Here is a 25,841-nt window from a genome sequence, read left to right on the forward strand (position 1 = left end):
AGCTCTGGATTAAGATGAAGATACCATCTCGGCGCTGTGGCAGGGTTTACATTTCGTGCACAGGTCGGGAAGAGCCAGATTATATATTAACACTAAATAAAATAATAATCCCACATACGTGTTACCATGGCAACATGGCTAACTGTCGACTGGAGCACAGACATGTTCAAAATTCAGCGCAGAGAGAGATTGTGTGTGTGTGTGTGTGTGTGTGTGTGTGTGTGTGTCACCTTGCTGAAGAGTGTGGGCTTGAGCTGTGCTGTGGTGTAGCAGGGATTAAAGAACTTGCTCAGAGTCACCTGGAGGAAAGAACAGAGGGAATCAGTGCATGTGTTTCCTTCCTCTCCTGTAGCAGAGGACATCAACATGTGTGTGTGTGTGTGTGTGTGTGTGTGTGTGTGTGTGTGTGTGTGTGTGTGTGTGTGTGTGTGGAGAGAAGTGTCTCACCGGCGGAGGTACAGTCTTGTATCGAACCCAGAAGACGGCAGCTATCAGACCGATGTCTCTGGCGATCACGAGAGCTGTGAGCGGAGCTGAAACAGAACACAGACTGTGAATAATGGCGCGTTTCCACGGCAGCGGGGAGCTCGCTCTAAGCGTGCCGAGCCGTGCGGGGCCCGTTCTTGGTTGCGTTTCCACTTGGCCTAGTACCGGCTAGCGGGTCCTAATTCACAGTTTCTATGGCCCCATAAAATCGTGGCTCTAGGGCCAGGAACAACCAGGCTGAGTCGGGCTGAGCATGCTCAACTAGAGAGAGAATCGCTGGCAAGGGGGCTACAACTACAACAAGATGAACATATTTGACGGTGATTTAATTGTAATACACGTTTCTAAATGATGCCGAAGTAACAACATACTGATACCGGTTAGTAAGAACCATGAATTAATGCTTTGACGAGTCTGCAGACAGACGGCAGAGAAACACCTTTAAAATGCGTGTTTTCTGAATGGAGATCGGCTAAGCTAACGTTGTATATGCTCCGACCGTCCACACTCACAGCAACGGCCGACAGACATAAATAAAGCAGCGACTGTATTCTCCATGACACAGGCAGTCTGTGGTTTGGACTTGTTTCACTTCAGTCTAGTTTCTGAACAGATATGAGGAGCTGTGGCTCTGAGTGCTAACAGCTAACGGCTGTGTTGGTTTTCTGGGGTTCTCATTGAAGATGACGTCACGGCTCCGCCTACACTGCGTTACTATAGTTACTGCCCAGTTCCTAAACTGTAATGGAAATGCGCCATAAAGTGAGCCAGTCCTAACGAGCCATACCGGGCGAGGCCGTGGAAATGCGCCATAAGAGAGCCATCAAGGTATTTGACAGAAAGCCAAATTCATACCACCACTGTACCATCGCTGACAAACACACTTTCTTAAGTTTTGACCATTTTAAGTCTTTTAAAAGTATGTGTTTTTTTTATAAATGTTTACATGGACTGCCCCCCCCCCCTAAGGGGAATTCACAAAAACACACTGGACGCTGCACGAGGTCAGAACCCAGAGGAGACTGAGGTCCACCGCAGACGGACCACTTTAGGACAAAATGTCCTCTCCATTAAAGGCAGCTCTTTGTGGAACAGCCTCCCAGCTGAGATGGTCCCTCCCAATAGCTTCAAAGGTCAACTCAGAGAATGGTTGAGAAACAAAAAAGAATCAAAGAAAATGAATTATATTATAATAAAAATATATAATTATAACTTATTAAATAATAAGGAGGGGGCAAAAGCCATCATGTGGAACAGTGTATAATACCTGGTATCAGATCAGCGTAGGTGAGACTGACGTATAAAAAGCTGACGAGAATCTTATCAGCCAATGGGTCGAGAGCGCTGCCCAACGCTGACTTCTGAGAGGGCCACGTCCGGGCGATGTAACCGTCCAGCTGAAGCAGGGAGGAGGAGAGGAAGACATTTTAATAATGAGAATCAGAAATCCTTTTTTGTTTTTTTTTAAATATCTCTTCAAGTCTAGTTTTTTTTTTAAAAATCTTTATCCGGTCCTTGTGTCTTCGGATTAAATTAAAAATAGATACAAAAAAGTTCATATGATAATAAATACTATGACTATTATGATAATTATCTTAATTATTAGTTTATATTCAAATAGGATGAGAAATGAAACTGTCTTGTTATCTGAACATGGACTTGTAGGAATTTATTTTGTATTTGTTTTACTTATTATTTTATGTTCACCCTGGAAATAGGTGTATGTATGTATGTATGTATGTATGTATGTATGTATGTATGTATGTATGTATGTATGTATGCATGTATGTATGTTTGTATGTATGTATGCATGTACTGTATGTGTATGTAGAATTGTGTAAGTATTTAATGACAGAATTATCTTGTTTTACTTTATCCTGCAACAGGATGACTAACAGGAGGCTACTTCTGTATACGTGATGCTTTCTGCCCTCCAGCTTCTACAAAGTGTGTTTGTTTTTTGGATGTATAAACGGTCCAATTGTTGAAATAGTAGAATACATCATTTAAAAAAAGGTCTAAATAGGATCAACTTAAAGGTTTTAAACCCAGCCAACAGCACTGAAGTTCACCCTGACGGTGATAATTGCCCAAAGCCACTTCTTAATTAACATTCTGATCTATCGATCACATTGGAGAGGTCCTGATTACTATCAGCATGCATGTGTAGGCTGTCTTGTGTTGTGGCTAGTTTCATGATCTTGTGTCAAGATAGAAAAGTAAAGCTGGGTAATAAAAGGTTAAGTGTCTATCTTAATGTGGACTATTTATCTAGAAAGAATGTCTTACTTTATGGTAATATTTACTTGACAATATTACCACTAACGTCTAACGGGAGGCAAATATGTTTTTGTAATATTTCTATATGTCAAAAGTCCAAAAGTTGAGTGTTTCATTTGTATTTGTTCTGTTCATGGTATGCCCAACTTAAAGTATAATAATTGTTTGAAAAATATGTCTCTATAAACACACCATGCCCGAAAAGGAGCAGGGAGAAGAATATAATCTTATGACCTGTCCCTTTCTCTAAATAAATAGATGGTCTGTCCTTCATATTTTCTTATTCACAGCCAATCATAACAGTCCCGTAGGAAAATAAGAGAAACACAAAAAATACTTCGTTCCCACTCGACCGTTAACGGAAAGAAAGTCGTTGAGTGAAAGCGTCAGAGTTACCAGGTCCGTGGCTCCGGCCAGAGTGAACAGAGCGAGGCTCAGGTGGAAGTGCTGCTCGATGATCAGGTAGCCCAGGAAGGGAGCGAGGATAATCCGACACACACACAGGAAGTTTGGGATCGTCCACGGGTTCTCGTACTGCAGGGGAAAGCAGATTCCAGTGTTTTAGGCACGTTTCTTTATAGCAGCTTTCAACACAAGGCCATTCAAAGTGCTGGGGAAGCACCAAGAGCCTTTCTGCAGCGGAATCACGTTATAACATGTCCTTTAAAAACAGTCATGAAAAGCTCAGACATTAATATAAACATGAAACAACTAATATACAATAAAACAAGTATAAATGGCAAAAGAAAGTACACGTGAATCCTTTGGGATACCCTGCATTCATGGTCACATTCGTTCCAAAGTATGTGTTAAAAGAATCTCACTCGTCACCGGCTTGAGTTTCAAATCAGGATACATGCATTTATTTTATTGCAAGAATTAAAGTAGTCCTCACATACAGAGCATATCTTATAGCAACTAGTTCCCCGAACAGTGTCCAATCAGGATGTGGGGATGCTCTGCTGTTTTACCATCATCATCATCATCATCATCATCATCATCATCATCATCATCAGAAGAAGAAGAAGAATGAATTCAAGGTTCTTTATTGTCAAACTAACATAGCTACAGAGTAATTATGTCGTTGAAAATCTTAGGTCACAGGCTACTCCAACACAATAATACAGCTAAGCAGAAAATATTAAAACAAAATTAACATATACTATATTAAAAGTAATACAAAAATAAAAATAGTTAAAAAGAAAGTGAGGAAAAAAAATAAAAATAAAGTGGAATAATGCAATACTAGTCTATATACAAGTTATTGGAATGATATATTAGATAAATAATTACCAAGTAGCAGATGAATGTTATGAAGTTGTTTAACAGTCTTATTGTTCCAAAGTTCATAATGATTTCCTACAGGATAGTGTGATTGAAGCTGAAGCTCAGCAACCGGGGGTGGGTGGTGCAGAAGGACAATCACACTAAATATGGCTTAGTTAGTACAAAGAAAATCTGCCTCTTAAAGTGGATCAGTCCAGACCTCATCCTCGTGGATTCGTCTTCTCATTACAGACGCGTGCATTTCCTAACATTCGGTCTATATGCTGTGAAATGTATTATCTCTTCGATGTACACACGGCATCTATTGCACGTCTGTCCGTCCTGGGAGAGGGATCCCTCCTCTGTTGCTCTCCCTGAGGTTTCTCCCATGTTCCCTTTAAACTGTGGGTTTTCTCTGGAAGTTTTTCCTCGTACGATGTGAGGGTCTAAGGACAGAGGGTCTAAGGACAGAGGGTCTAAGGACAGAGGGTTGTTGTATTTGCTGTAAAGTGTCTCTACTGTAGGCTACTTTTATTATATGTACAGCACTTTGGCTCGACCAAAAATCGTTTATAAATGTGCTATATAAATAAAACTTGGAATGAACTCAAGAGTCGTTCACACCAGACATCCTGAGAAAATGGCTGAGCTGAAGGAGTTCTGTGAGGAAGAACGGTCCAACAGGTTATTACAGCAAAAAGCGGTTTTACCAAGGGTTCACTTACTTGAGAGCTTCAAATGTTCAATAAAGAGTATACATGCGTGTCTGTCATAAGCTTAAGCACATTGTGTTTGTCTATACTTGTGACTTTAGTGAAGATCAGATCACTTCTAAGGCATAAAACCAGGACATTCCAAAGGGTTCAAATACTTCTTCTTGCCACCGGAACTCCTGAACTCACCGGCACTTTGAACTGTTAAAAAGCAACAATAACACTCTTTATTGTGCAACCCTAATCTCTGCACACTTCACATTCCTCCAGGTGACTCAGGGAACTCTTGCACTCACCAGCTCTTTAAACTGGAACAGTCCATCTCCCGGTACCAGGCCGGCTTCCCCCCGGTTCTCCTCCTCCTTTCGCCCCGGTGTCTCCTCGGTCTTCCCGCTGCAGAGCCCGCGAGCTTCAGGTGACAGCAGAGACCGGAAACTGCCCACCGACCTCCCGTGACCTCCCCAGTGCACGAGCCTTTTCCCCTGCACGTGCCACGGTGTAGCGTTGTTCACCTGCTGCAGTATGCCAGTATCAGAGACCCCCAGGGGCCATAAGCAGCTCACCGGGCACGGTTTCAGCCTGCCGGTGACAGGTGTGTGTCGCCATGATGCAGGCTCGAGCCCACACGAATACGCACGCCGCGCACACACAAGCCAGCGAACATGAGCTACGCTTCGGCACATCGGAGCGGAAACCCCCCGGATACACATTGTTATCATATTCAAAACCCCCCGTTACCGACCTGTTGGTCTCGTGCGGTCTGTCCCGGTGTTCATGATGAAGTTTCAGACTGACGGTCAGAGCCTCCGCTGCTGCAGGCTGCAGGCCGCCATGTTGCCGTAAAACCGACACGGTGTCGCAAAGGGTCGTCTCGTCAACAAGGCTTTTATTTCGAAAATCATGTTGTGATTCAAAGTCACATGTTTATCGATTTATATACCCAAATAAAAGCCACCATATCAAATACATTGTTTTTTTTGGTTCCCTGTTAATAAATAAGTCAATATTTATTTTTTGAACTATTTAATATTCCATCCCCCACATACTTATATATATAATAACTTATTTATAGTTTGTTACTGTATTTGTAATTCAACACGTATATTTTCTACTTTCTTGTTTATTTCTAGTCTTTTAATATGTATTGTATAATGTCTTTTTATGCTGATGCAACACCAACATTTCCCAAATTGGTATCAATAAAGTACTTCTTATCTTATCTCATCTTATTAACAGGGAAGCACAACAAACAAATATCTGTATTTAAAAGAGAGTGTCGAAAAGCTGAACTCAGGTGGTGAAAAACGAATAATTTCACTTCATTTTGACATCTATAAAGAAAGAGAGATTTGGCTTTAATTATATGGAATTGAAAATGCACGACAGTCTTTCTTCTGGACAGACATTGGTAATAACCTGAGGAAGTTGCACATTTATTTTTAGAGCTGCAGTTATAAATCCGGATTTGTACTAAGAGCGGAAAATTGAAGAACAGATGAAGATGCCGTTACGTTTGTGCCAGTGAAATGTGAGAGGAAATGGAGCCAACAAGACTGAGGCTGTCATGTCCTCAAACACAGATCACTGAGTTACGGAAGTGCGGCATCACAGAGTATGACTGGTGACTCTGATTAATGTCTATTGGGTACACACACTCTGTTGCTATTGCTATGATGCTTTAATTAAGCAAGTAGATAACGCATAGGCCGCCTGTCAGAAAGTCCGAACAGAATATTCTTGTAGATCATGGTTTAAAGACGTGGGAGTTAGACTGCATGTCTTCTTCCCTCTTCGCGTAGCATTTACCAATGTACAGCCATTCATAGAGGCCGAGCTGCCATACAAGGTGCCAACTACTCAAAGAAACATTACTTGATAACCCTTTGTCATATATTCTTGAGTATTTTTGTTTCCTTTTTATTGGTAAAATACTGAATGTTCCTTCTATATCAGAGTAGCTCATGAGTCACTGTGTTGAAGTTATTATAGCTATGTTCCTAAGACTGGCATGATGACACAGCATCTAGAGCAGGGGTGTCAAACTCAAGGCCCGGGGGCCAAATCCGGCCCGCGACTTCATTTTATGTGGCCCCGCAAGAGCTTGCAAAGAATACAATACGTTTATTATACGGTTACATGCCACTTTACAGAAGCAGGTTGCCCATAAACTAAATGTCCCACAATGCATCTTGTTTTGTGACATGCACACTGAAGGGACTTCTGCTTTCAGACGTAGTTAATGACTAAGTTATTATCCTATCCGATACTAATCTAATTCAGAGGCAATAATGTAATATAATACATTATATTATATATATTTATATAGTTACAACCGGCCGCGATGAAATTGGGTTTGACACCCCTGATCTAGAGGGATAGACATATGACTGTCTTGTGTATTGCTTACGCAGGCCTTAACTAAACTTAACTAATGTCAGAATACTGCTTTGAACCGGTATTCTTGCATCTTGTTGACTGTAACACCCTCTCTTGCACATCAGCATATCAAGGACTCTACTCTGGGAACTATTTGTCCCATGCAGCCTCTGTGTGTGATGACTACTTCCATTCTTGCAAGGATCATAAATACATGTATCCTGATATTGAAGACCAAGCCGGTGGCGAGTGATATTTTTCTAACACCTTTCAATCATTACTTTTGGTGTAGATACTTGATTTCATTATTTTTGATTTAATTTTTATTTGTTCCGTTCATGGTTACAACTTAATGTATAACAATTATTTACAAAACATGTCTCTATAAACACACCACGCCCGAAAAGGAGCAGGGAGAAGAATATAATCTTATATGACCTGCCCCTTTCTCAAAGAAACAAACATAAATAGAAACAGATGGTCTGTCCTTCATATGTTCTTATTCACAGCCAACCATAACAGTATCGTAGCAAAATAAGAGAAACACAAAACATACAACAAATACTTAGTTCCCACTTGACAGTTAACGGAAAGAAACAAACCAAAAAAATAACATCAAAACATCACATGGACAAGGAAAAGTGCAACACCCTCATCTGAGTCCTACTCCTAACTTAATGTTATAACGTTTACAAAAATATATTTGTCTCTTTATAATTGTAGGAGCCATAGTTAAAATGTATAGTTTGATATATATGAACATTATAATCCTTTGTTGAGAGCGTTATTATATCATTTATTTGAACCAGCCGTGTGGAATTGACGGTATAGACGACGGCAGCTGCTGGTGATTGTGTGTGTGTGTGTGTGTGTGTGAGAAGAAGAAGCACAGAGCAACATCGTTTGTTGACCTGTGAAAATATGTGTTTGTATTTGATACCTTTTGTTTTAAGTAAGGAGTCAAACCTGTCACGGTTGAGTGAAGGAAGCAGGACCCAAGTGCAGATAACTCTGACAAACCTTTATTTCAAGGATAATGAAACTAACAGACTAAACCGAACTCTCACCGGTGAACTCAGTCACCAACAAAAGACGAACCAACACTGAACACAGGAAGAGACAAGACTAAATACAGGGAGGGGAAATCACGAGACGAGAAACAGCCGGGCAGGGGAGGAGAAACACAAGGGCAACAGGTGAACACAATCAGACAACTAGACACACCAGGGAAACTAACGACGGGAGGAAAACACAGGGAGAAGGACCAGACAATAAACATGACAGCAAACACCCAAACCAACTATCCTGAGGCGTATTTCGTCCGAGTCAAGCTTACCTGTGAATCGAATTTTGGATTAGACGGAACTACAATAATCATTATCTTTTCTCTAACAACTTATTTCCTTATGTTGTTTATGTTTGCACTACCACACGCCAAAGCAAATTCCTTGTACATGTATGTATAAAACGTACCTGCCAATAAACTCCATTCTGATTCAAGTAAACATTGATATATGGACTGCAGGGGCTGGGAACAAACTGGTATCTGGACAACGTCAACTCGAACCATCAGGTCAATGTCTTCCTGTGCAGCAAACTCAAGGTATCAACATGTTCAGATCAAAAGTCTTGACCCGAATAGCGTGCTTTCAGCTAAACCCAAAGATGACTTGATAACCCTTCAAAGTTTCCACCGACGATGAGAAAAATACGTCATGTTTGTCGGACCACCAATGAGACGCTGAGGGTTGACACAGATCTTATAAGTGAGCGGTGTCAGTGTTTGCACGACACTCACGAAGAAACCTCCGAGCAGAATGGCTGCCGTCTCAGAGCTCTCCGTGCTGCTGTTGGCTCTCATCAGCAACATTCACGCTGAAGACCTCATCGCCATTCGAGAGGAAAGCGACTCTCTCACCTTCGAGCTCCCAGAGGAGGCCGGCTCCTGCCTGATCTCCAGATGTGTGGGTGAGGAGAAGCTGGTCCTGTGGAACTCCTCTGACCCTGAAGACCTGAAACAACGACTTGTCCGCATGGCCGATACCTCTTCTTACAAGATCCAGAACCTGCCCCCTTCAGACTCCAGCCCGTACCGAGAGGAGTGCTGGACTGAGGGCAACGTGACTCATGAGAAACACATCACAATAATTGTTTGTATTAATTTTATAGATTCGTTCAGAAATGCTCACATGAAAGATGAACAAATACAAGACCGGTATTGTTCTGCAGCTCTACGCATATCCAACTTCTCCACAGCTGACCTCGGAGAATACGCCCGTCTGGCGATGGACCAAATGAACCGTCAGCGATTGCCGTCAAAGCTCCAGCTCTCCGTCGTGTCTCTCCGAGTCCCGACTCCAATTGCGTCAGAAGTGTCCCCCACACCACACGTCTCAAAAGTACTTTATATTGAAGGCTATTTTAAAATCCAAGGCACAATATGAAAGACGTATGTTTTTCACTGTTATAAATAAGTATATATTTAATGAATAGCTGTATTTAAAATCAAATCTATCACAATCCAATTTCAAAAAAGACAACAAAATAAAAATGAATTATTCACCAAGTGTTTCATATAAAGTGCATAGCGTACAAAAGAGAAACAACATTAGATGATACAGAACACTTGGGAATGAATAACAAAAACAACTCTGGACTGTAAGACAGTATTGACAACTATTAAGTATTTATAAAATGCAAGTATATCACCTTAATGACTTTCAGAACGTTGTAAGGGAAACAAAGCTAAACATATAACATTAGGTCAACTGCTGTTTGAAATAGTCCCCATGTAGCCTGCTTTAAAATAGCAAAGTGGACCGGACTAATAGGGTTTTCTAATTGTTAAATAATGTTTCTTAAATATATTTATTAAGATACAGGTTTCTCGAACAATTGTAGTTTTACTTTACTAATGCAAATACCGCCCAATCACATCATACAATGTCTAATTTGGATATGTCAGCAGAGTGTGTGTGTGTGGTGCAGTTCCTCTTTGTGGCAGGAAGTGTGTGCTAACGCAGGACACTGTGGTGGCTGTGGGGCGCGCAGAGAAGCCCTCTGACAGGTTTCAGTAGTTAGCAGAGTGCAGTAACACGGGTCTTCTGGTCGGTGGTTTGCTGAATGTGGTTCGGCTTCAGAGTCCCTGACAGTTGATCAGTGAACACTGGCCCTGGAGTGTCGTGTGCAGAAAGAAGCAGGCGTGTGTCCCGCGGGAGGCTTTAGAGATCAGACCGTCTGCAGCTGGTACAGCTTGGCTCCTTTCTTCAGCAGGAAGCCCTGTTCATTCAGGGAACTCACCAGACCTTCAAAGTCCATCACCTGCAACGAGGAATTAGAGCCACATCATTTATGCACTGGCCACCAGGGGGCTGCAGATTCACTTGGAGAACACACACACACACACACACACACACACACACACACACACACACACACACACACACACACACACACACACACACACACACACACACACACACACACACACACACACACACACACACACACACACACACACACACACACACACACACACACTCTTTCAGGGGACATCCTCTAATAAACTAATTAAACAAATACCAGTTCACAGAAATGTTATTTAATTTTTAAGTGGCATGTTTGTATTGAACAGGTTATTCAACAGTGGAATAAAAACTATTTTAAACTATTGGAAAGCACGGAAAATGTGTGTGTCATGAACACTAACCCAGACATTAGTTGTCTAACTTGAACCTAAGACACTTGTCGCCTCTGCTGTCTCACAATAAAGGGAGTGTCCAAACAGACACGCATTCTGCTGTTCCTCAACGCAGACAGACAGACGGACAGACAGACGGACAGACAGACAGACAGACAGACAGACAGATAGATAGATAGACAGACAGACAGATAGACAGGCAGACAGATAGACAGACAGACAGGCAGACAGATAGATAGATAGATAGATAGATAGATAGACAGACAGATAGACAGATAGACAGGCAGACAGACAGACAGACAGGCAGGCAGACAGATAGATAGATATATAGATAGACAGGCAGATAGATAGATAGACAGACAGATAGACAGACAGACAGGCAGACAGACAGATAGATAGATATATAGATAGACAGGCAGATAGATAGATAGACAGACAGATAGACAGACAGACAGGCAGACAGATAGATAGATAGATAGACAGACAGACAGACAGACGGACAGACGGACAGACAGACAGACAGACAGACAGACAGACAGACAGACAGACGGACAGACAGACAGACGGACAGACGGACGGACAGACAGACGGACAGACAGACAGACAGACAGACAGATAGACGGATACATTGTTTTGTATTATTTAATAGTTAAACATTAATTTTCTTTCTGTTTTTGTAAATCATATTGGATCATTGTATAATGTCAGTATTGAAATTTGAGTAGTTGTTTATGCTTTTATTTTGAAGGCAGCTTCAGGCAACAGGGGATACGTATTTTACGTGTCACATGTGCAACAACCTGTATATGTTGTTGCATATTGCACATATTGTACTGCTACCTCATCTCCATTGATCTACTTTCCAGTTGGATGCAAACTGCATTTCATTGTTCGATCTGCAATGAAAATAAATCTGCTTCTCATCTAATCTAATTTAATCTGTCTTTGTATCAAGTGCCTGTTTATGTGTGCGGATCTATGAGCGCTCACCTTCATGTTCATTCTGTCTGCAATGGATCGGAGCATCTGTAGGTCAAACTGCTTCTGATTGGTCCTCTGAGCGTGCTGGTGCAGAGCGTTGACCAGTCGTTTCGCGGCGCCGCGCTGACTCATGCCGGATCCAAGCTGTGAGCGCTCAAAGTCCAGATTGCCCAGACCGTCTGAGTACGTATCAGCCAGGCTGCAAAACAGAAACACACACAGCAGGAGAGAGACAACATAACATTACATACTTTTTGTTACTAGATATATATCACAGTTGCAGTTATTTGAATAGAAACCCATATTTATTATGCTGCAAATAAATATCAAGACCACAGCGGACTGTTACTTCTGCACACCAGAGTTCCCTCTCCTCAATATATAATTTGTCTCAGGGGCTTCACAGTGTGTGCAGCCTTTGTCCGTAGATCCTCGCAGGAACAACTCTTGAGAGAAAACCCACGATGAAGAGGGAAACGTTGAAGAAAATCCTCAGGAAACGATGTGGATGATAATATACCAAAATCATATTGGCTTGATTAGATTGTTTTTGTGTCTCTTCTGTAGCCAAAGACACCCGTACCTGTGTTTCATGATCTCCACCACTTCCTCAGCGTCGCTCTTTGTAGCCGTCTCTCTGAGATCCAGCCGCGCTCTCGCCTGCGCAGAAACACAGTTAACCACAAATGAGAAATGTATCCATTTCTTTATATTCAAGGTCCCCTATTATACTGTTTCTCATCAATATATCACAGGTCTCAGATATATACAGAGCCTGTCTCTGATTGGCTGAAACACCAAACAGATCATTGCAGCATTACCCATGATCCCCTCTGTTTCTGACATGAAGAAGAGGGGACACATGTTGATGTAGAAGAGACATGAAGAAGAGGAGACACATGTTGATGTAGAAGAGACGTGAAGAAGAGGGGACACATGTTGATGTAGAAGAGACATGAAGAAGAGGGGACACATGTTGATGTAGAGGAGACATGAAGAAGAGGGGACACATGTTGATGAAGAAGAGGGGACACATGTTGATGTAGAGGAGACATGAAGAAGAGGGGACACATGTTGATGTAGAAGAGACATGAAGAAGAGGGGACACATGTTGATGTAGAAGAGACATGAAGAAGAGGAGACACATGTTGATGTAGAAGAGACATGAAGAAGAGGGGACACACGTTGATGTAGAAGAGACATGAAGAAGAGGGGACACATGTTGATGTGGAAGAGACATGAAGAAGAGGGGACACAAGTTGATGTAGAAGAGACATGGAGAAGAGGGGACACACGTTGATGTAGAAGAGACATGAAGAAGAGGGGACACGTGTTGATGTAGAAGAGACATGAAGAAGAGGGGACACGTGTTGATGTAGAAGAGGGGACACGTGTTGATGTAGAAGAGACATGAAGAAGAGGGGACACGTGTTGATGTAGAAGAGACATGAAGAAGAGGGGACATGTGTTGATGTAGAAGAGACATGAAGAAGAGGGGACACATGTTGATGTAGACGAGACATGAAGAAGAGGGGACACATGTTGATGTAGAAGAGACATGAAGAAGAGGGGACACATGTTGATGTAGAAGAGACATGAAGAAGAGGGGACACATGTTGATGTAGAAGAGACATGAAGAAGAGGGGACACATGTTGATGTAGAAGAGACATGAAGAAGAGGGGACACATGTTGATGTAGAAGAGACATGAAGAAGAGGGGACACATGTTGATGTAGAAGAGACACGAAGAAGAGGGGACACGTGTTGATGTAGAAGAGACATGAAGAAGAGGGGACACGTGTTGATGTAGAAGAGACATGGAGAAGAGGGGACACATGTTGATGTAGAAGAGACATGAAGAAGAGGGGACACATGTTGATGTAGAAGAGACATGGAGAAGAGGGGACACATGTTGATGTAGAAGAGACATGAAGAAGAGGGGACACATGTTGATGTAGAAGAGACATGGAGAAGAGGGGACACACGTTGATGTAGAAGAGACATGGAGAAGAGGGGACACATGTTGATGTAGCAGAGACGTGAGGAAGTGGATTTTGCATGATAGGTGAGCTGTAATACAGTTAGTAGAACCATCCGGGCTGAGCGCACCTCGGTGAGTCTGATCAGGGACTCGAGCTGCCGCGTGGTGATGGGCGTGGAGTCAGCAGAATTCCCCTGAGATCTCAGCGACAGGTAAAACTCCTGAATGATTTCTGCCGCTTCAGGAGAGAGCACGGGGTGGACGTACTGCCGAGCGTAGCTGATGTACTTCCTCAACAGAGAGGCCGGGATGGGGTCGATGCTCTCTCCGGCAGGGATCTGAAAACACATCCTGCATGTCAGGAGGCTGAACTCCCCCCCCCCCACTTGACCTGGACTTTAACCCACACACACTCACACACTCAAAAGCAGCACCAGACACTTTTTTTTACGCTGCTATGGACAATCTTGCACTAATGCACATTTCTCAAAGTTATTGAAGTGACTGTTGGTTTGTATATATTGACTGTTGTGCTTTTATTTATGTCTTAATGTGTGCTTAATATGTATACATTAAGGGTGTAACGGTATACGTACCCGTACCGAAATTATTCGGTACGGGTCCTTCGGTTCGGTACACGTGCTCACATTGTGATCAACGCGTCATAGAGCGAGCAAGTCATTTCATTGGACGAGAGGCATACTATGAGAGCTGGTCAGAGGGATGCGTTCAAATGTAGTCAGTAATTTGAGCAACTGTCGAAATGGCGAACGCAGATAAAGTTGAGCTCGAAAATCCTCCAGCATCATTGAAGTCTCCGGTTTGGGAACATTTTGGTTTCGCAGTTACGTACAAGGATGACGGACAAAGACAGGTGGACCGAACCAAAGCTGTTTGTCGGCATTGTTCAACTAAAATTGGTTACGCGGCTGGCAATACATCAAACTTGCACTCACTTGAAAAGGCATCACCCGAACGTGAATATCACCGGTACCAAAAGAAAAAAGACTGAAGTGCAAACCCAACTCCCGCTAGCATTTGAGCCTCCACCACTCGCAGAGAGTTCAGACCGAGCCAAAGCTATTACAAACGCCAAATATCCTTATGTTGCCATGTTAGCAAAGCGCTACCTGGCTGTATCTGCTACCTCTGTCCCCAGCGAGAGGGTGTTCTCCACAGCAGGAGACATTGCTAGTGCCAGCAGATCTGCCCTTTCGGCAAGCAATGTGGACAAGTTCATCTTTCTGTCAAACAACATGAAAATACAATGACAAGCAAGTCATAATGTCAAGCTGGCTGCTTAGGTGCTAGTACAGTACAGTTCAAATACAGATCATTTCAGTTCATCGAAATGCTGCACCTTAATGTTTATTTTATTATATTTATTTGAGTGAATACATTATTCACAGTTTAATAATAATTAAAAAAAAATATGTTTTGTGAAAAAAAATTCTGCTGTACCGAAAACGTACCGAACCGAGACCAAAAAACCGAGGTACGTACCGAACCGAAATGTTTGTGAACCGTTACACCCCTAGTATACATGTGTCTGTTGATTGTGTATATATAGGTATAAAGATATTTTTATATATATTTGTTTTTGTATTCGGGATTGTGGGAAACGGTATTTCGATCTCTCCGTCTGTAGGTCTGTACAGGTCGAGTTGACTTTGATGTTCTTGATTGGTTTTATTAATCACTTTCCCTGTCGTTGAAATGTGCCGTATAAAGAAACGTACCTGCAGGCGTTCAGACAACGGCATGTCAGACTGTTGCAGCAGGATGGAGGTCTCTAATTGGCTGTTAGCCCGGGTAACTAAAGCGCTGCTGGTTCTGCCTTTTCCTGCCCTGCTCGCCATGACGTGTTCAGACAGGTGGCGGTCATGTGACTCATCCGGGATGTCCAGGAGGAGGAAGACGACGTCGAATCGAGAGAGAAGCGCTGAGCCCATTCTGAAGACAGAGAATGCACAAATACAAATGAACCACGTCACACACACACACACACACACACACACACACACACACACACACACACACACACACACACACACACACACACACACACACACACACACACACACACACACACACACGTCTTTGGTACATCCTTTAAATCGTGCCTTATCGTTGCAGCCAGTATATATATTATTATATGTGTTGAATGTGAAGCACCTTGAATTGCCTCCGTGTCTTAAAATATGCTATACATATAATATACAATAAAACTAATTTGAACCTTGGTACCACGGTTACTTATTCAAAACTGAATCAGTGTCGAGCTAACTTACTTCAGGTTTTCAGAGACAGTCTTTCCTCGGTTGTAATGTCCTCCGATGGGGTTGGCAGCCGCTACGACCGACGTCCTGGCAGGAAGAGAGGAGACGATTCCAGCTTTGGCCAGACTCACAGACTGCTGCTCCATGGCTTCCAGCAGAGCCTGCTGCTGGTTGCCCAACTTATCAAACTCATCGATGCAGCACACGCCTAAAGAGAGCCGACAGAGGCAGTGTGAAACAGAGAGGGAGGCCAGGGAAGAAGATCATTAGATGAGGGGATGAAGAAAAAGCAACATGTGTCTTCTATGCATTGAGAGTTAAAGGTCACCTATCTTGCTATTTGTAGGCAACAGCATGGGTTTCAGATGTATACAAATATATAAAAAACATGTCTATGAAGTGTTTTGCTCAAAATACCAAACAGATCACCCATTCTAGCCATGCCTCATATCCCTCTATTTCACTTCCTGTTTCTAAAGTGCTGATTTGGGGTATAAAGCTGGGCTCATGCGGGACCCGGCAGCTACCGTCTAAACTAAATGCTGCCGTGATGAAACGTCATATCATGGATTATCAAGGCTCTGAAACAGCATGGAGCTCAAAGGCTTTCTCTCTTGCCGGTTACACCACAAGGTGAGTTCCTTTTTACTTCCTGCTTCTTCACACACATGCTCTCCAGCACAGGTTAGCTCTGAGTGTTAGCGATGCTAATGTAAACACCGACCATATTACGCCCAAAACAGTCGGGCATTGTTTCTGATAGCAGCTTTCTGATTGGGCCGTGGGTCCACATTTCAGATATTACGTCATATCGGACGCAAATCTGGATCAGCTCCGTTGTTCCCCGTTTTTAGAGATTTGGGTACGGAGGAAAAGAGAGGGTTTTATTTCCTGACGCTGCGTGAGACACACCGGGGACACATAGTGATGTATAAAAGACATCAAAACGTGCATTTTGCAGGATAGGTCCCCTTTAAATACTTTGAGCTGATCTGATTTCAATCAAACTACATATGACTTGTGTGAGGATCTCAAGGCCACCATTATAAATAAACAGATTATTTGAACATTAGACACAAATACACTTTGTAATAACATTTCCTCTCTTTCCTACCTTGGTCAGCCAGCACCAAGGCCCCGGCCTCGAGAGCAAAATCTCCTGTTCCTGCGTCTCTGGATAAACTCACTGTAAGTCCTAAAAACCAAGAACAAAACACGAAGACTTCGTGTCAGTGTGTCCACAAAGCCTGCTTAATGTAAGTAGAGCAAGTTCAGACAGATTACCTGTGGTGCTTGTGCTGTTGCCACAGACATAGATTCCTCTGGGAGCCACATTACACACTGCCTACACAGAGCACACGTAAATAAAGAAGTAAGAATTACTTTTTTTACATTCAAACAGTCCAACTATCACAGTTCAAGCAGAAGTCCTGGATGGTGCATAATGCGGCAGAAGATCAGACATTTATTTTGGCCATTCAGTGCTTTATAAACATTTGTTGACAGACAGGAAGTCAGTGGAAAGACCGTGATCCACGTTCAGAGTGTTTCCTGTTACCTGCAGCATCTGACTCTTCCCCAGGCCGGGGTCTCCCACCATCAGGATGTGAGGGTCTCCTCTGACGGGGACGCTGTTCTTCCCCGTGTGTTTCTGTCGGCCTCCGAACAGCACCAGGGACAGAGCAGCTTTCACCAGCTTGGGACACACAAACACAGACTGTTTTACTCATTCCTCTTCGCTGTTTTCTCATCAGCAAAGAAAGTGACTTGGGCCAATGTTAGTGTTCTGTTGGATTTGAAAGTAGTCAGAGTTGCAGCGGACCTGCAGGTTTCTGGGAGCTTGTTCCAGATGTTTGGAGCATAATAACTGAACGCTGCTTCTCCATGTTTAGTTCTGACTCTGGGGACAGAAAGCTGACCAGTCCCTGAAGACCTGAGAGATCTGGATGCTTCATAGTTTAGCAGGAGGTCAGACATGTATTTTGGGCCTAAACCATTCAGTGCTTTATAAACCAGCAGCAGTATTTAGAAATCTATTCTTTGACACTGAGGTCGAGCTGCCTTAACGTTACTTAATTCACAGCCCTTTTTGCAACAAATCAAAATAAGTAATGTCCTGTTTGTCAGGTATTAATGGCATCACTGTACATCACTGTGTTTCCCTTTGTAAATGGATCCGAACATGCTGTTGGTGTTCTTTATTTGTTCGACAACTGACAACTCACCAGGTGGCCGTAGATGACGGGACACAAAGACCTGGAAAACGGGGGAGAAAAAGGGAGTAAATACAAGTTCGATACTTTAACCACTAGATGGGGCCAAAAGAGCCAGGTGTGTTTCCTCCATCAGACGTGTTTACCCTCGAGAGCAGGGGTTCTCAAAGTGTGGGAAGGTGAGCCGCCCCTCAGAGAACATGAGAACAGCCGCCCCCCCTCCCAATTGTTATTATTATTATTATTGTTGTTGTTGCTATAATGCAGGGGCATTCAATTGCATTTCAAAGAGGTCCAGTAAGAGAACATGGCATTAAATGCTCCGTCTACATTCCGCCATGACTCTCCTCTTGTCTCTCTGTGTTTGAGTCTATCGTGCTGACTCACTGACTGCCCCGATTTGATTGGCTGAGTAGCGTCACCTCCTCAAAACATTAAACAATAACTTTTTTAAACCTTTTTATCTTTATGTTTGAAACTTTTTTTACATTTTCAACATCGTGGAAAATCCGTATATGCTCCCGGCAACACACTGAACGCTGACGACCGGCCGTTCTGTGATGCTCCAGAACGCCCAGATGGCCAGTCCGCCCCCGGGTGGACGTGAAGGGAACGAGCACTTTTACAGCCTTTTTGGCGAGGTGGGGGAACTCGGTCTCCAGCGAGCCAAAAGTGTGCAAGTGACACTTTACTTGTTCTTTTTTTCTCCCGCTGCGCCCCCCCTGAAGCTCTCTGGCGCCCCCCCCAGGAAGGCGCGCCTCACCCTTTGAAAACCGCTGCTCTAAACTCCGATCATGTTTGTGACACAGACTTATTTTGAGATTGTGTGACGAACCTAAGCTGTATTTTTCCATGTGTGTGAAGGCTTAGCTGTTCGACTCACAGAGAAAACATGATGTTCCAACTGAAGAACAGCCAGGGGAAATCACTTTAGAATCAAAGTCTAGTCAAACTACGAGTTGATATCCAAGACAGTTCTTACTTTCCCAAACAGTTAAGCTGTAATACTTTGGGTGATACGAATGTCTTACTGGACGATGAGTCTCAGCAGGTCGGGCTGGGACTGGATCTCCTGGATGGCGTACAGCTCCTTCAGACTGAACTCCTCTCCTCCCGAGCGATCCTCAGGAGAGCCCTGGCCTGACTTGGAGTGATGACCTGCACATCAACGAGAAATAACACCTTATTACTTCGTTCATTAAAGAATACGTAATAATTCAGTTTCGAACACACGGCGTGCTTCAGTACCTTTAGTATTGCTGACTGAAGTGGCGTCGAGGTAGAGGAGGAACATGCACTGATCCTTATTCCCCCGGGAACTTCCTGCAGACAAACGATGAGTGTGTGTTAGGTGTGTCTTTTGTTTAAACCAGTACGACTTCATCTTCTGCGGATTGAAATCACGAGCTGCACGAAAAGGCAAAAGCTAACCGAAACCTAAACTCCCACTTTGGTAAGGAAGTGTGTGAGTTTGTGTGTGTGTGTGTGTGTGTGTGTGTGGTTGTGTGTGTGAGTGTGGTGTGTGTGGTTGTGTGAGTGTGTGTGTGTGTGGTTGTGGTTGTGTGTGTGTGTGTGGTTGTGTGAGTGTGTGTGTGTGCGTGGTTGTGTGCGTGGTTGTATGTGTGAGTGTGAGTGCGTGTGTGTGGTCATGTGAGTGGTTGTGTGTGTGTATGGTTGTGTGTGTGTGTGTGGTGTGGTTGTGTGTGTGTGTGTGTGTGAGTGTGTGGTTGTGTGTGAGTGTGTGGTTGTGTGTGTGGTGTGTGTGTGTGTGGTTGTGTGTGAGTTGTGTGTGTGGTTTGTGTGTGTGGTTGTGTGTGTTTGTGTGTGTGTGGCTGTGTGTGTGTGGTTGTGTGTGTTGTGTGTGTGGTTGTGTGTGTGTGTGGTTGTGTGAGTGTGTGCGTGGTTGTGTGTGTGTGAGTGTGTGGTTGTGTGTGTGGTTGTGTGGTTGTGTGTGTGGTTGTGTGTGGTTTGTGCGTTGTTGTGTGGTGTGTTTGTGTGTGTGGTTGTGTGTGTGGTTGTGTGAGTGTGTATGTGTGTGTGGTTGTGTGAGTGTGTGTGCGTGGTTGTGTGTGTGAGTGTGAGTGCGTGTGTGTGTGTGGTCATGTGAGTGGTCGTGTGTGTGTATGGTTGTGTGTGTGTGTGTGTGTGTGTGTGTGGTTGTGTGTGTGAGAGTGTGTGTGAGTGTGTGGTTGTGTGTGAGTGTGTGTGTGTATGTGTGAGTGTGTGGTTGTGTGTGTGTGTGTGTGTGTGTGTGTGTGTGTGAGTTGTTGTTTGTGTATGTGGTTGTGTGTGAGTGTGTGTGGTTGTGTGTGTGAGAGTGTGTGTGGTTGTGTGAGTGTGTGGTTGTGTGTGTGCGGCTGTGTGTGTGTGGTTGTGTGTGTATGTGTGTGTGGTTGTGTGTGAGTGTGTGGTTGTGTGTGTGTGTGTGTGTGGTTGTGTGTGTGGTTGTGCGTGTGGTTGTGTGAGTGTGTGTGTGGTTGTGTGTGTGGTTGTGTGTGTGTGTGTTTACCATCGTTGGTAACTCTAACTATCCCCGTCACAGTGACGGTGTCTCCAGGGACGCAGCTGTCACAGAGGTCGGAGTTCAGGTGACACTCCACGGTGCGCGGGATTCGTCCAGTCTCCCTCTGCTCTCCGCCCATCAACTCCTGCACCCTGAAATAACAAAATCAAACAATGAAATGACATTATGTAAACGATGCCCCCACCGCGGAGAATAAACAGAAGGGCAACCATGACAACCATGCTTCTTCGCTGCTTTTGTGGAGGAGGTTACAGCGCCACGTAGAGGCTCCTGCATGTACTGCAGCTTCTCCAGCGGTCGGAGCTAAACGGAGCGGTCTCGTGTGGACAGACACTATCCGGTGAATATTGCGTGTGGACGGAAGCTTTTTTGCGATTGCGTTAATCCTATGCGTTTAGCCGTTTTCGTCCTCGTGTGGCCGGGGCATTAATGTACGTACTTGATGATCTGCCAGTCCACAGTGTGAGTGAGAGGGGAACTCCGGCTGGGGAGGAAGGAACGACTGCGGCAATCAGGCTGGATACACTGGGGGATAGAACATACATACACACGTTTAAATGTAAAAAATTAAAATGTAAATCTAATAGAATCAAAGAGGGAAACGTGTGCAAAGACTGAAAGGACATTATATTCATGTAAACAGTTAACAGATTAACACAATTAATCAAAACGCAATATGGACTGGTACGATATCTAAATCGCAGGATATTTATTAAACGCCAAATATGTGTTAAAATACCATTTTGAATGAAGTGTTGTGGAGCTGCAGAGACATCCTGGCCTACAAACTGTTATTTAAAGACTAAATATAATGTGAATACTGTTAAAAAATGTATTAATTAATTCCCACTGATCCTAGAATTATGTCTCAATTGCAATACCAGTCAAAATAATCGCAATTAGATTCAAGACTCAAGGCTTTTATTGTCAAAGCTACAGTGTAGTCATGACGATGAACATCTTAGGTCACAGGCTCCTCCAACAGTGCAACACAATAACACGGATAATAGTGCAAGTAAATACAATAAAATAGAATATAGTAGAAATAGTGCAGAATAGTCTAACTCAGGGGTGTCAAACTCAAGGCCCGGGGGCCAAATCCGGCCCGTGACTTCATGTTCTGCGGCCCCACAAGAGCTTGCAAAGAATATAATATGTTTATTATACGGTTACATGCCGCTTTATAGAAGCACGTTGCCCATAAACTACATTTCCCACAATGCATCTCAAATGTGACTTTTTTCCTCAGAATCTGACTTTTTTTCCAAAATGTTACTTATTTTTTTTAGATTTTGGCTTTTCTTTTTAAATCATGTTGTGACATTCTCACTGAAGAGACTTAATTATTGGCCCTAGACTTCTGCTTTCAGACGTAGTGAAGTTGAATGAAGTTATTGAAGTTATTACCCTATCCGATAATCATCCAATGCAGAGGCAATAATGTAATATAATGCATTATTTTATATATATTCAATATTTATATATGTATTTTTATATAGCCTTATATATAAAACTGGCCCTTTGAGTGCAACCATGATGCTGATGTGTCCCGAGATGAAATTGAGTTTGACCCCCTTGGTCTATATACAAGTAATTGGAATATTGATATAAGTTGCAAACAGATGAATTAGTTCATGTGTTCAAATGGTGCAGCCCTCATACAGTATAACTTGTGTATGCAGAGTGAACACGTTACAGTCAAATCATAATGTTGCAGGAGAAGGTGTGTGTGTGTGTGTTACCTTGGTGGGTGTAGCGTACTTCCCGTGCTGCAGAGGCAGGGACAGCGTGCGCGAGCAGCCCAAACAGCTGAAGGCCATGCGGGTGCACAGAGGTCTGATGTTACTCACTCTGACCACCGTCCCCCTCACACACACCAGCCGTCCGAACACACTGGCTCGCAGCGTCCGCAGCGCTGTCAGCGGCTCGTAGTTATACAGCCTGGGGACCATTTACAGAATGTTAAGTCTTTCATGGTTCAACAGGTGCACAGTATAGTTTATTTAGTGTCGTGTCACAAACCAATACAAGGCAGCAGAAAACAACACGAAATGAGACCAAAGTAGAATTTAGAATTTTAGAATATTCTAATTATATATTGTTTCAGTTGTGTGAGAGCTGCTATCGTCATCTCATCATACGGCCGTGTCCTTTCTGTGTATCTCTTCCTGACCCAAATGACAGTGTGGAGTACCTGGCGCTGATGTGAGGGATGTTGATGATTGGTGTAGAGACAGGAAGCTCCTCCCCATGCAGCTCAGAAGCCTGTTTCTCCAAATCTATTGTCAACACCTGGAAAACACACACCATTATTGAACTCTCAGTTGAGCACTTATTGTGTTGTGCAACGTATATATATAATAGCACTGTTTTAACAAGACCAGAAGCCAGGCTGATTACAGGAGATCGACAGTATTAGAGTTATGATATCCACGTTACTGATAATCTATCAAATTGTGTCGCCTCATACCCGAGGCCTGCGCTACGAAGCCGGTTCATCCTAACCTGGATATGTTTGAGTTAGCCGGCTACCCTAATCCAAAACATACGCGCTCTCGCTAAACGGTCCTACGACGCGGACTATCAAGTGGATCGCTCAAGCCAGCCGTGTCCTATCTAGTTAGGAGCGCGTTCACATGAAAGGGGTGGTATCTGGAGCATTCGACCAATCACAAACATGGAGAAGCGCACTGACAGCGCAGCGTCATACTTCCTGAATGAAAAGTGAACTTTAATATTAGACATATGAAGAAGTTAAACTTTAAACATCCATGACTTAAACTCTTGATCAGGATCAAAGCCTCAGAGCTGCACCTGCAAGGTGAATACAGCTGGGACAGAACACGTGTTTGAATGCGTACATTAACAGGTTTATGATGTCACTGCCCCGTCTAAAACACGATCTGACTTTCATTACATTTGACTCGAGTGTTTCGTCAACTTATGTGTTGCTTAAAATAATACTTCTGCATCCAGTCTGTGACGCTGTGAGTGTTGCACGGCCAGATACGGCTCAGCTGACTCAGATCAGGAGATATATGATACATTATGAAGTGATATGCCGCGGACTGTACTTAATGTTACTCTGATCCGGTTACTGATGTTGTGGCCGATATTTAAGTAAGCTTTCTTAACGCTAATGTTATAATAGTCAGATTGCTCTGAAGATGGAGCTGATATTCTATTCATGTTCACGTTCACACAGTCGGTGATTTTTGCCGGCCGTCTTTCCTGCGACGGCAGCTTTTCTGTATTTCCTTTCTCCTGTGATATGACTTGATCGCTTTAAACTCCGCACACTGAGCTCTGATTGGTCAGCAGGCGGTGCTTTCACTGAGTTGATCTCTTATCCTGGAACCTAACCTGCTCCGGAGCAGGCTAGCCGCTCAGCATAGGTTACCATGGAGATCTAGCCCGCTAAAAAGAGAACCAGCGTCGTAGGACCGGAAACCCAGAGTTTTCCCTGAAGTTAGCCGCTAAGCGAAAATGCTGCTTCGTCGTACAGGCCTCTGGATTTAAACATAATACATAAAGAGGCAAACAGAAAATAAAACGACATTACAAAAAAATCACACACCTCATAGATTGAACTCAATTTAAAATAAAAAGCTTATATTGACGGTGTTGTACTTGTCAGCGTTTATTTCAACTTCTAATATTCATTTATTGAAAGGCTTATAGTGTGCTTTTGTTGTAACTTGTATTTGACAACATCTCATAAATATGCAGTGATGACTGTGTGTGTGTGTGTGTGTGTGTGTGTGTGTGTGTGTGTGTGTGTGTGTGTACCTGATGAATGGCCACGCCCAAACAGTTGAGCATCACCTCCGGCTGTTCCCTCAGCGCTGTGGTCAGATCAGGAAGTGCTTCACACACTCTTTTGTCGCCTGTCAAATCTGCATAATCCACCAGAACACTGCCCTGACGCTCAATCTCATCCTGTCACACACACACACACACACACACACACACACACACACACACACACACACACACACACACACACACACACACACACACACACACACACACACACACACACACACACACACACACACACACACACACACACACACACACACACACACACACACACACACACACACACACACACACACACACACACACACACACACACACACACACACACACACACACACACACACACACACACACACACACACACACACACACACACACACACACACACACACACACACACATTGAGAGATGCTGACCCGAGTGGATAACTGTTTTAGCGGAAAGTTACTGACCTTGTCATAAAGTTGAATCTTGGAACTGAAATATTTCTCAAACACTTTGATCTTCTCCACACTGGGCGAGCTCTCGATGAAGCCTGCAAATATAGTGAGATTAAGACGATTTTATACAATTTAATGTCAACAGAATGATTTATTAGAATTGAAAACAAGACATAAACAAACACGGACCTTCTGTGAAGTAGAGGGTCCATCCTTTGTACGGACACAAGATATCCAGAGTGGTCTGAAAGGGGACTGAAGAGGCAGACGGGACGTTATGACGCGTGTTGTTCCAGCTTTTCATGTCAAACTTGTATTTTAATTATTTACTTTTCTTAAACACGCTGTCAGCAAACAGATTCTACTGTAGATCTTCTAACACAATGTTTTTTCAATAGATGTTTGCATGTTTATCCATCACATTGTTTTGTATTCATTCATAAAATGGAAGGGAATTTAACTCACCTCTCTGGTTGCTGAAGGTATTCATTCCTCCTCCACCAGCTGATCCTCCTCTCCATGGTCTCCCCCTCCATCCACCTCCTCTTCTCCATCCTCCCCCACCACCTCCTCCTCTCCCACCACCACCTCCTCTTTCTCCCCCTCTACCTCCTCTCCATCCTCCCCCACCACCACCTCTTTCTCCCCCACCTCCTCCTCCTCCTCCTCTCCATCCTCCCCCACCACCACCTCCTCTTTCTCCCCCTCTACCACCTCCTCCTCTCCATCCTCCCCCAGCTCCTCCTCTTGATCCACCACCTCCTCTCCATCCTCCATTTC

At 43.6% G+C, this 25,841-nt stretch overlaps 2 protein-coding genes across 2 annotated transcripts in view; both read right to left on the bottom strand.

Annotated features, from left to right (window-relative positions):
- The window catches only part of crls1 (cardiolipin synthase 1), a 404,081-nt gene extending 398,492 nt beyond the window's left edge, over positions 1–5,589 (bottom strand). Inside the window, exons 1-5 of the mRNA XM_071205608.1 lie at positions 5,042–5,589; positions 3,163–3,300; positions 1,754–1,883; positions 448–533; positions 231–299 (exon numbers count right to left, since the gene is read on the bottom strand). Of these exons, the coding sequence (XP_071061709.1) occupies positions 231–299; positions 448–533; positions 1,754–1,883; positions 3,163–3,300; positions 5,042–5,464 (846 nt within the window). The 5' untranslated portion in view covers positions 5,465–5,589. The remainder of the gene's footprint in view (positions 1–230; positions 300–447; positions 534–1,753; positions 1,884–3,162; positions 3,301–5,041) is intronic.
- Positions 5,590–9,277: 3,688 nt separating this feature from the next.
- On the bottom strand, positions 9,278–25,601 carry mcm8 (minichromosome maintenance 8 homologous recombination repair factor). Its single transcript, XM_034100226.2, has 20 exons — positions 25,527–25,601; positions 25,251–25,316; positions 25,074–25,156; positions 24,589–24,738; positions 22,994–23,091; positions 22,542–22,740; positions 21,239–21,324; positions 20,785–20,930; positions 19,524–19,598; positions 19,307–19,433; positions 18,288–18,318; positions 17,621–17,758; positions 17,347–17,407; positions 17,177–17,257; positions 16,075–16,270; positions 15,523–15,736; positions 13,912–14,121; positions 12,386–12,462; positions 11,812–12,001; positions 9,278–10,442 (listed from the first exon to the last, which is right to left on the bottom strand). The coding sequence occupies exons 1-20, from the start codon at positions 25,549–25,551 to the stop codon at positions 10,350–10,352; spliced, it is 2,346 nt and encodes a 781-aa protein (XP_033956117.2). The 5' UTR covers positions 25,552–25,601; the 3' UTR covers positions 9,278–10,349.
- Between the last annotated feature and the right edge of the window lie 240 nt (positions 25,602–25,841).

Source organism: Pseudochaenichthys georgianus, chromosome 15 (genome assembly GCF_902827115.2).
Source record: "Pseudochaenichthys georgianus chromosome 15, fPseGeo1.2, whole genome shotgun sequence".
Lineage (NCBI taxonomy): Eukaryota > Metazoa > Chordata > Actinopteri > Perciformes > Channichthyidae > Pseudochaenichthys > Pseudochaenichthys georgianus.

Excerpts from the sequence above, each read along its gene's own strand:
- mcm8 (XM_034100226.2), bottom strand. The coding sequence starts at position 25,551 with ATGAATACCTTCAGCAACCAGAGAG. Across the intron at positions 22,741-22,993 it reads ATCCCTCACATCAGCGCCAG|GCTGTATAACTACGAGCCGC; the intron begins GTACTCCACACT and ends AATGGTCCCCAG. Across the intron at positions 17,258-17,346 it reads CAACAGCACAAGCACCACAG|GACTTACAGTGAGTTTATCC; the intron begins GTAATCTGTCTG and ends CTTGGTTTTTAG.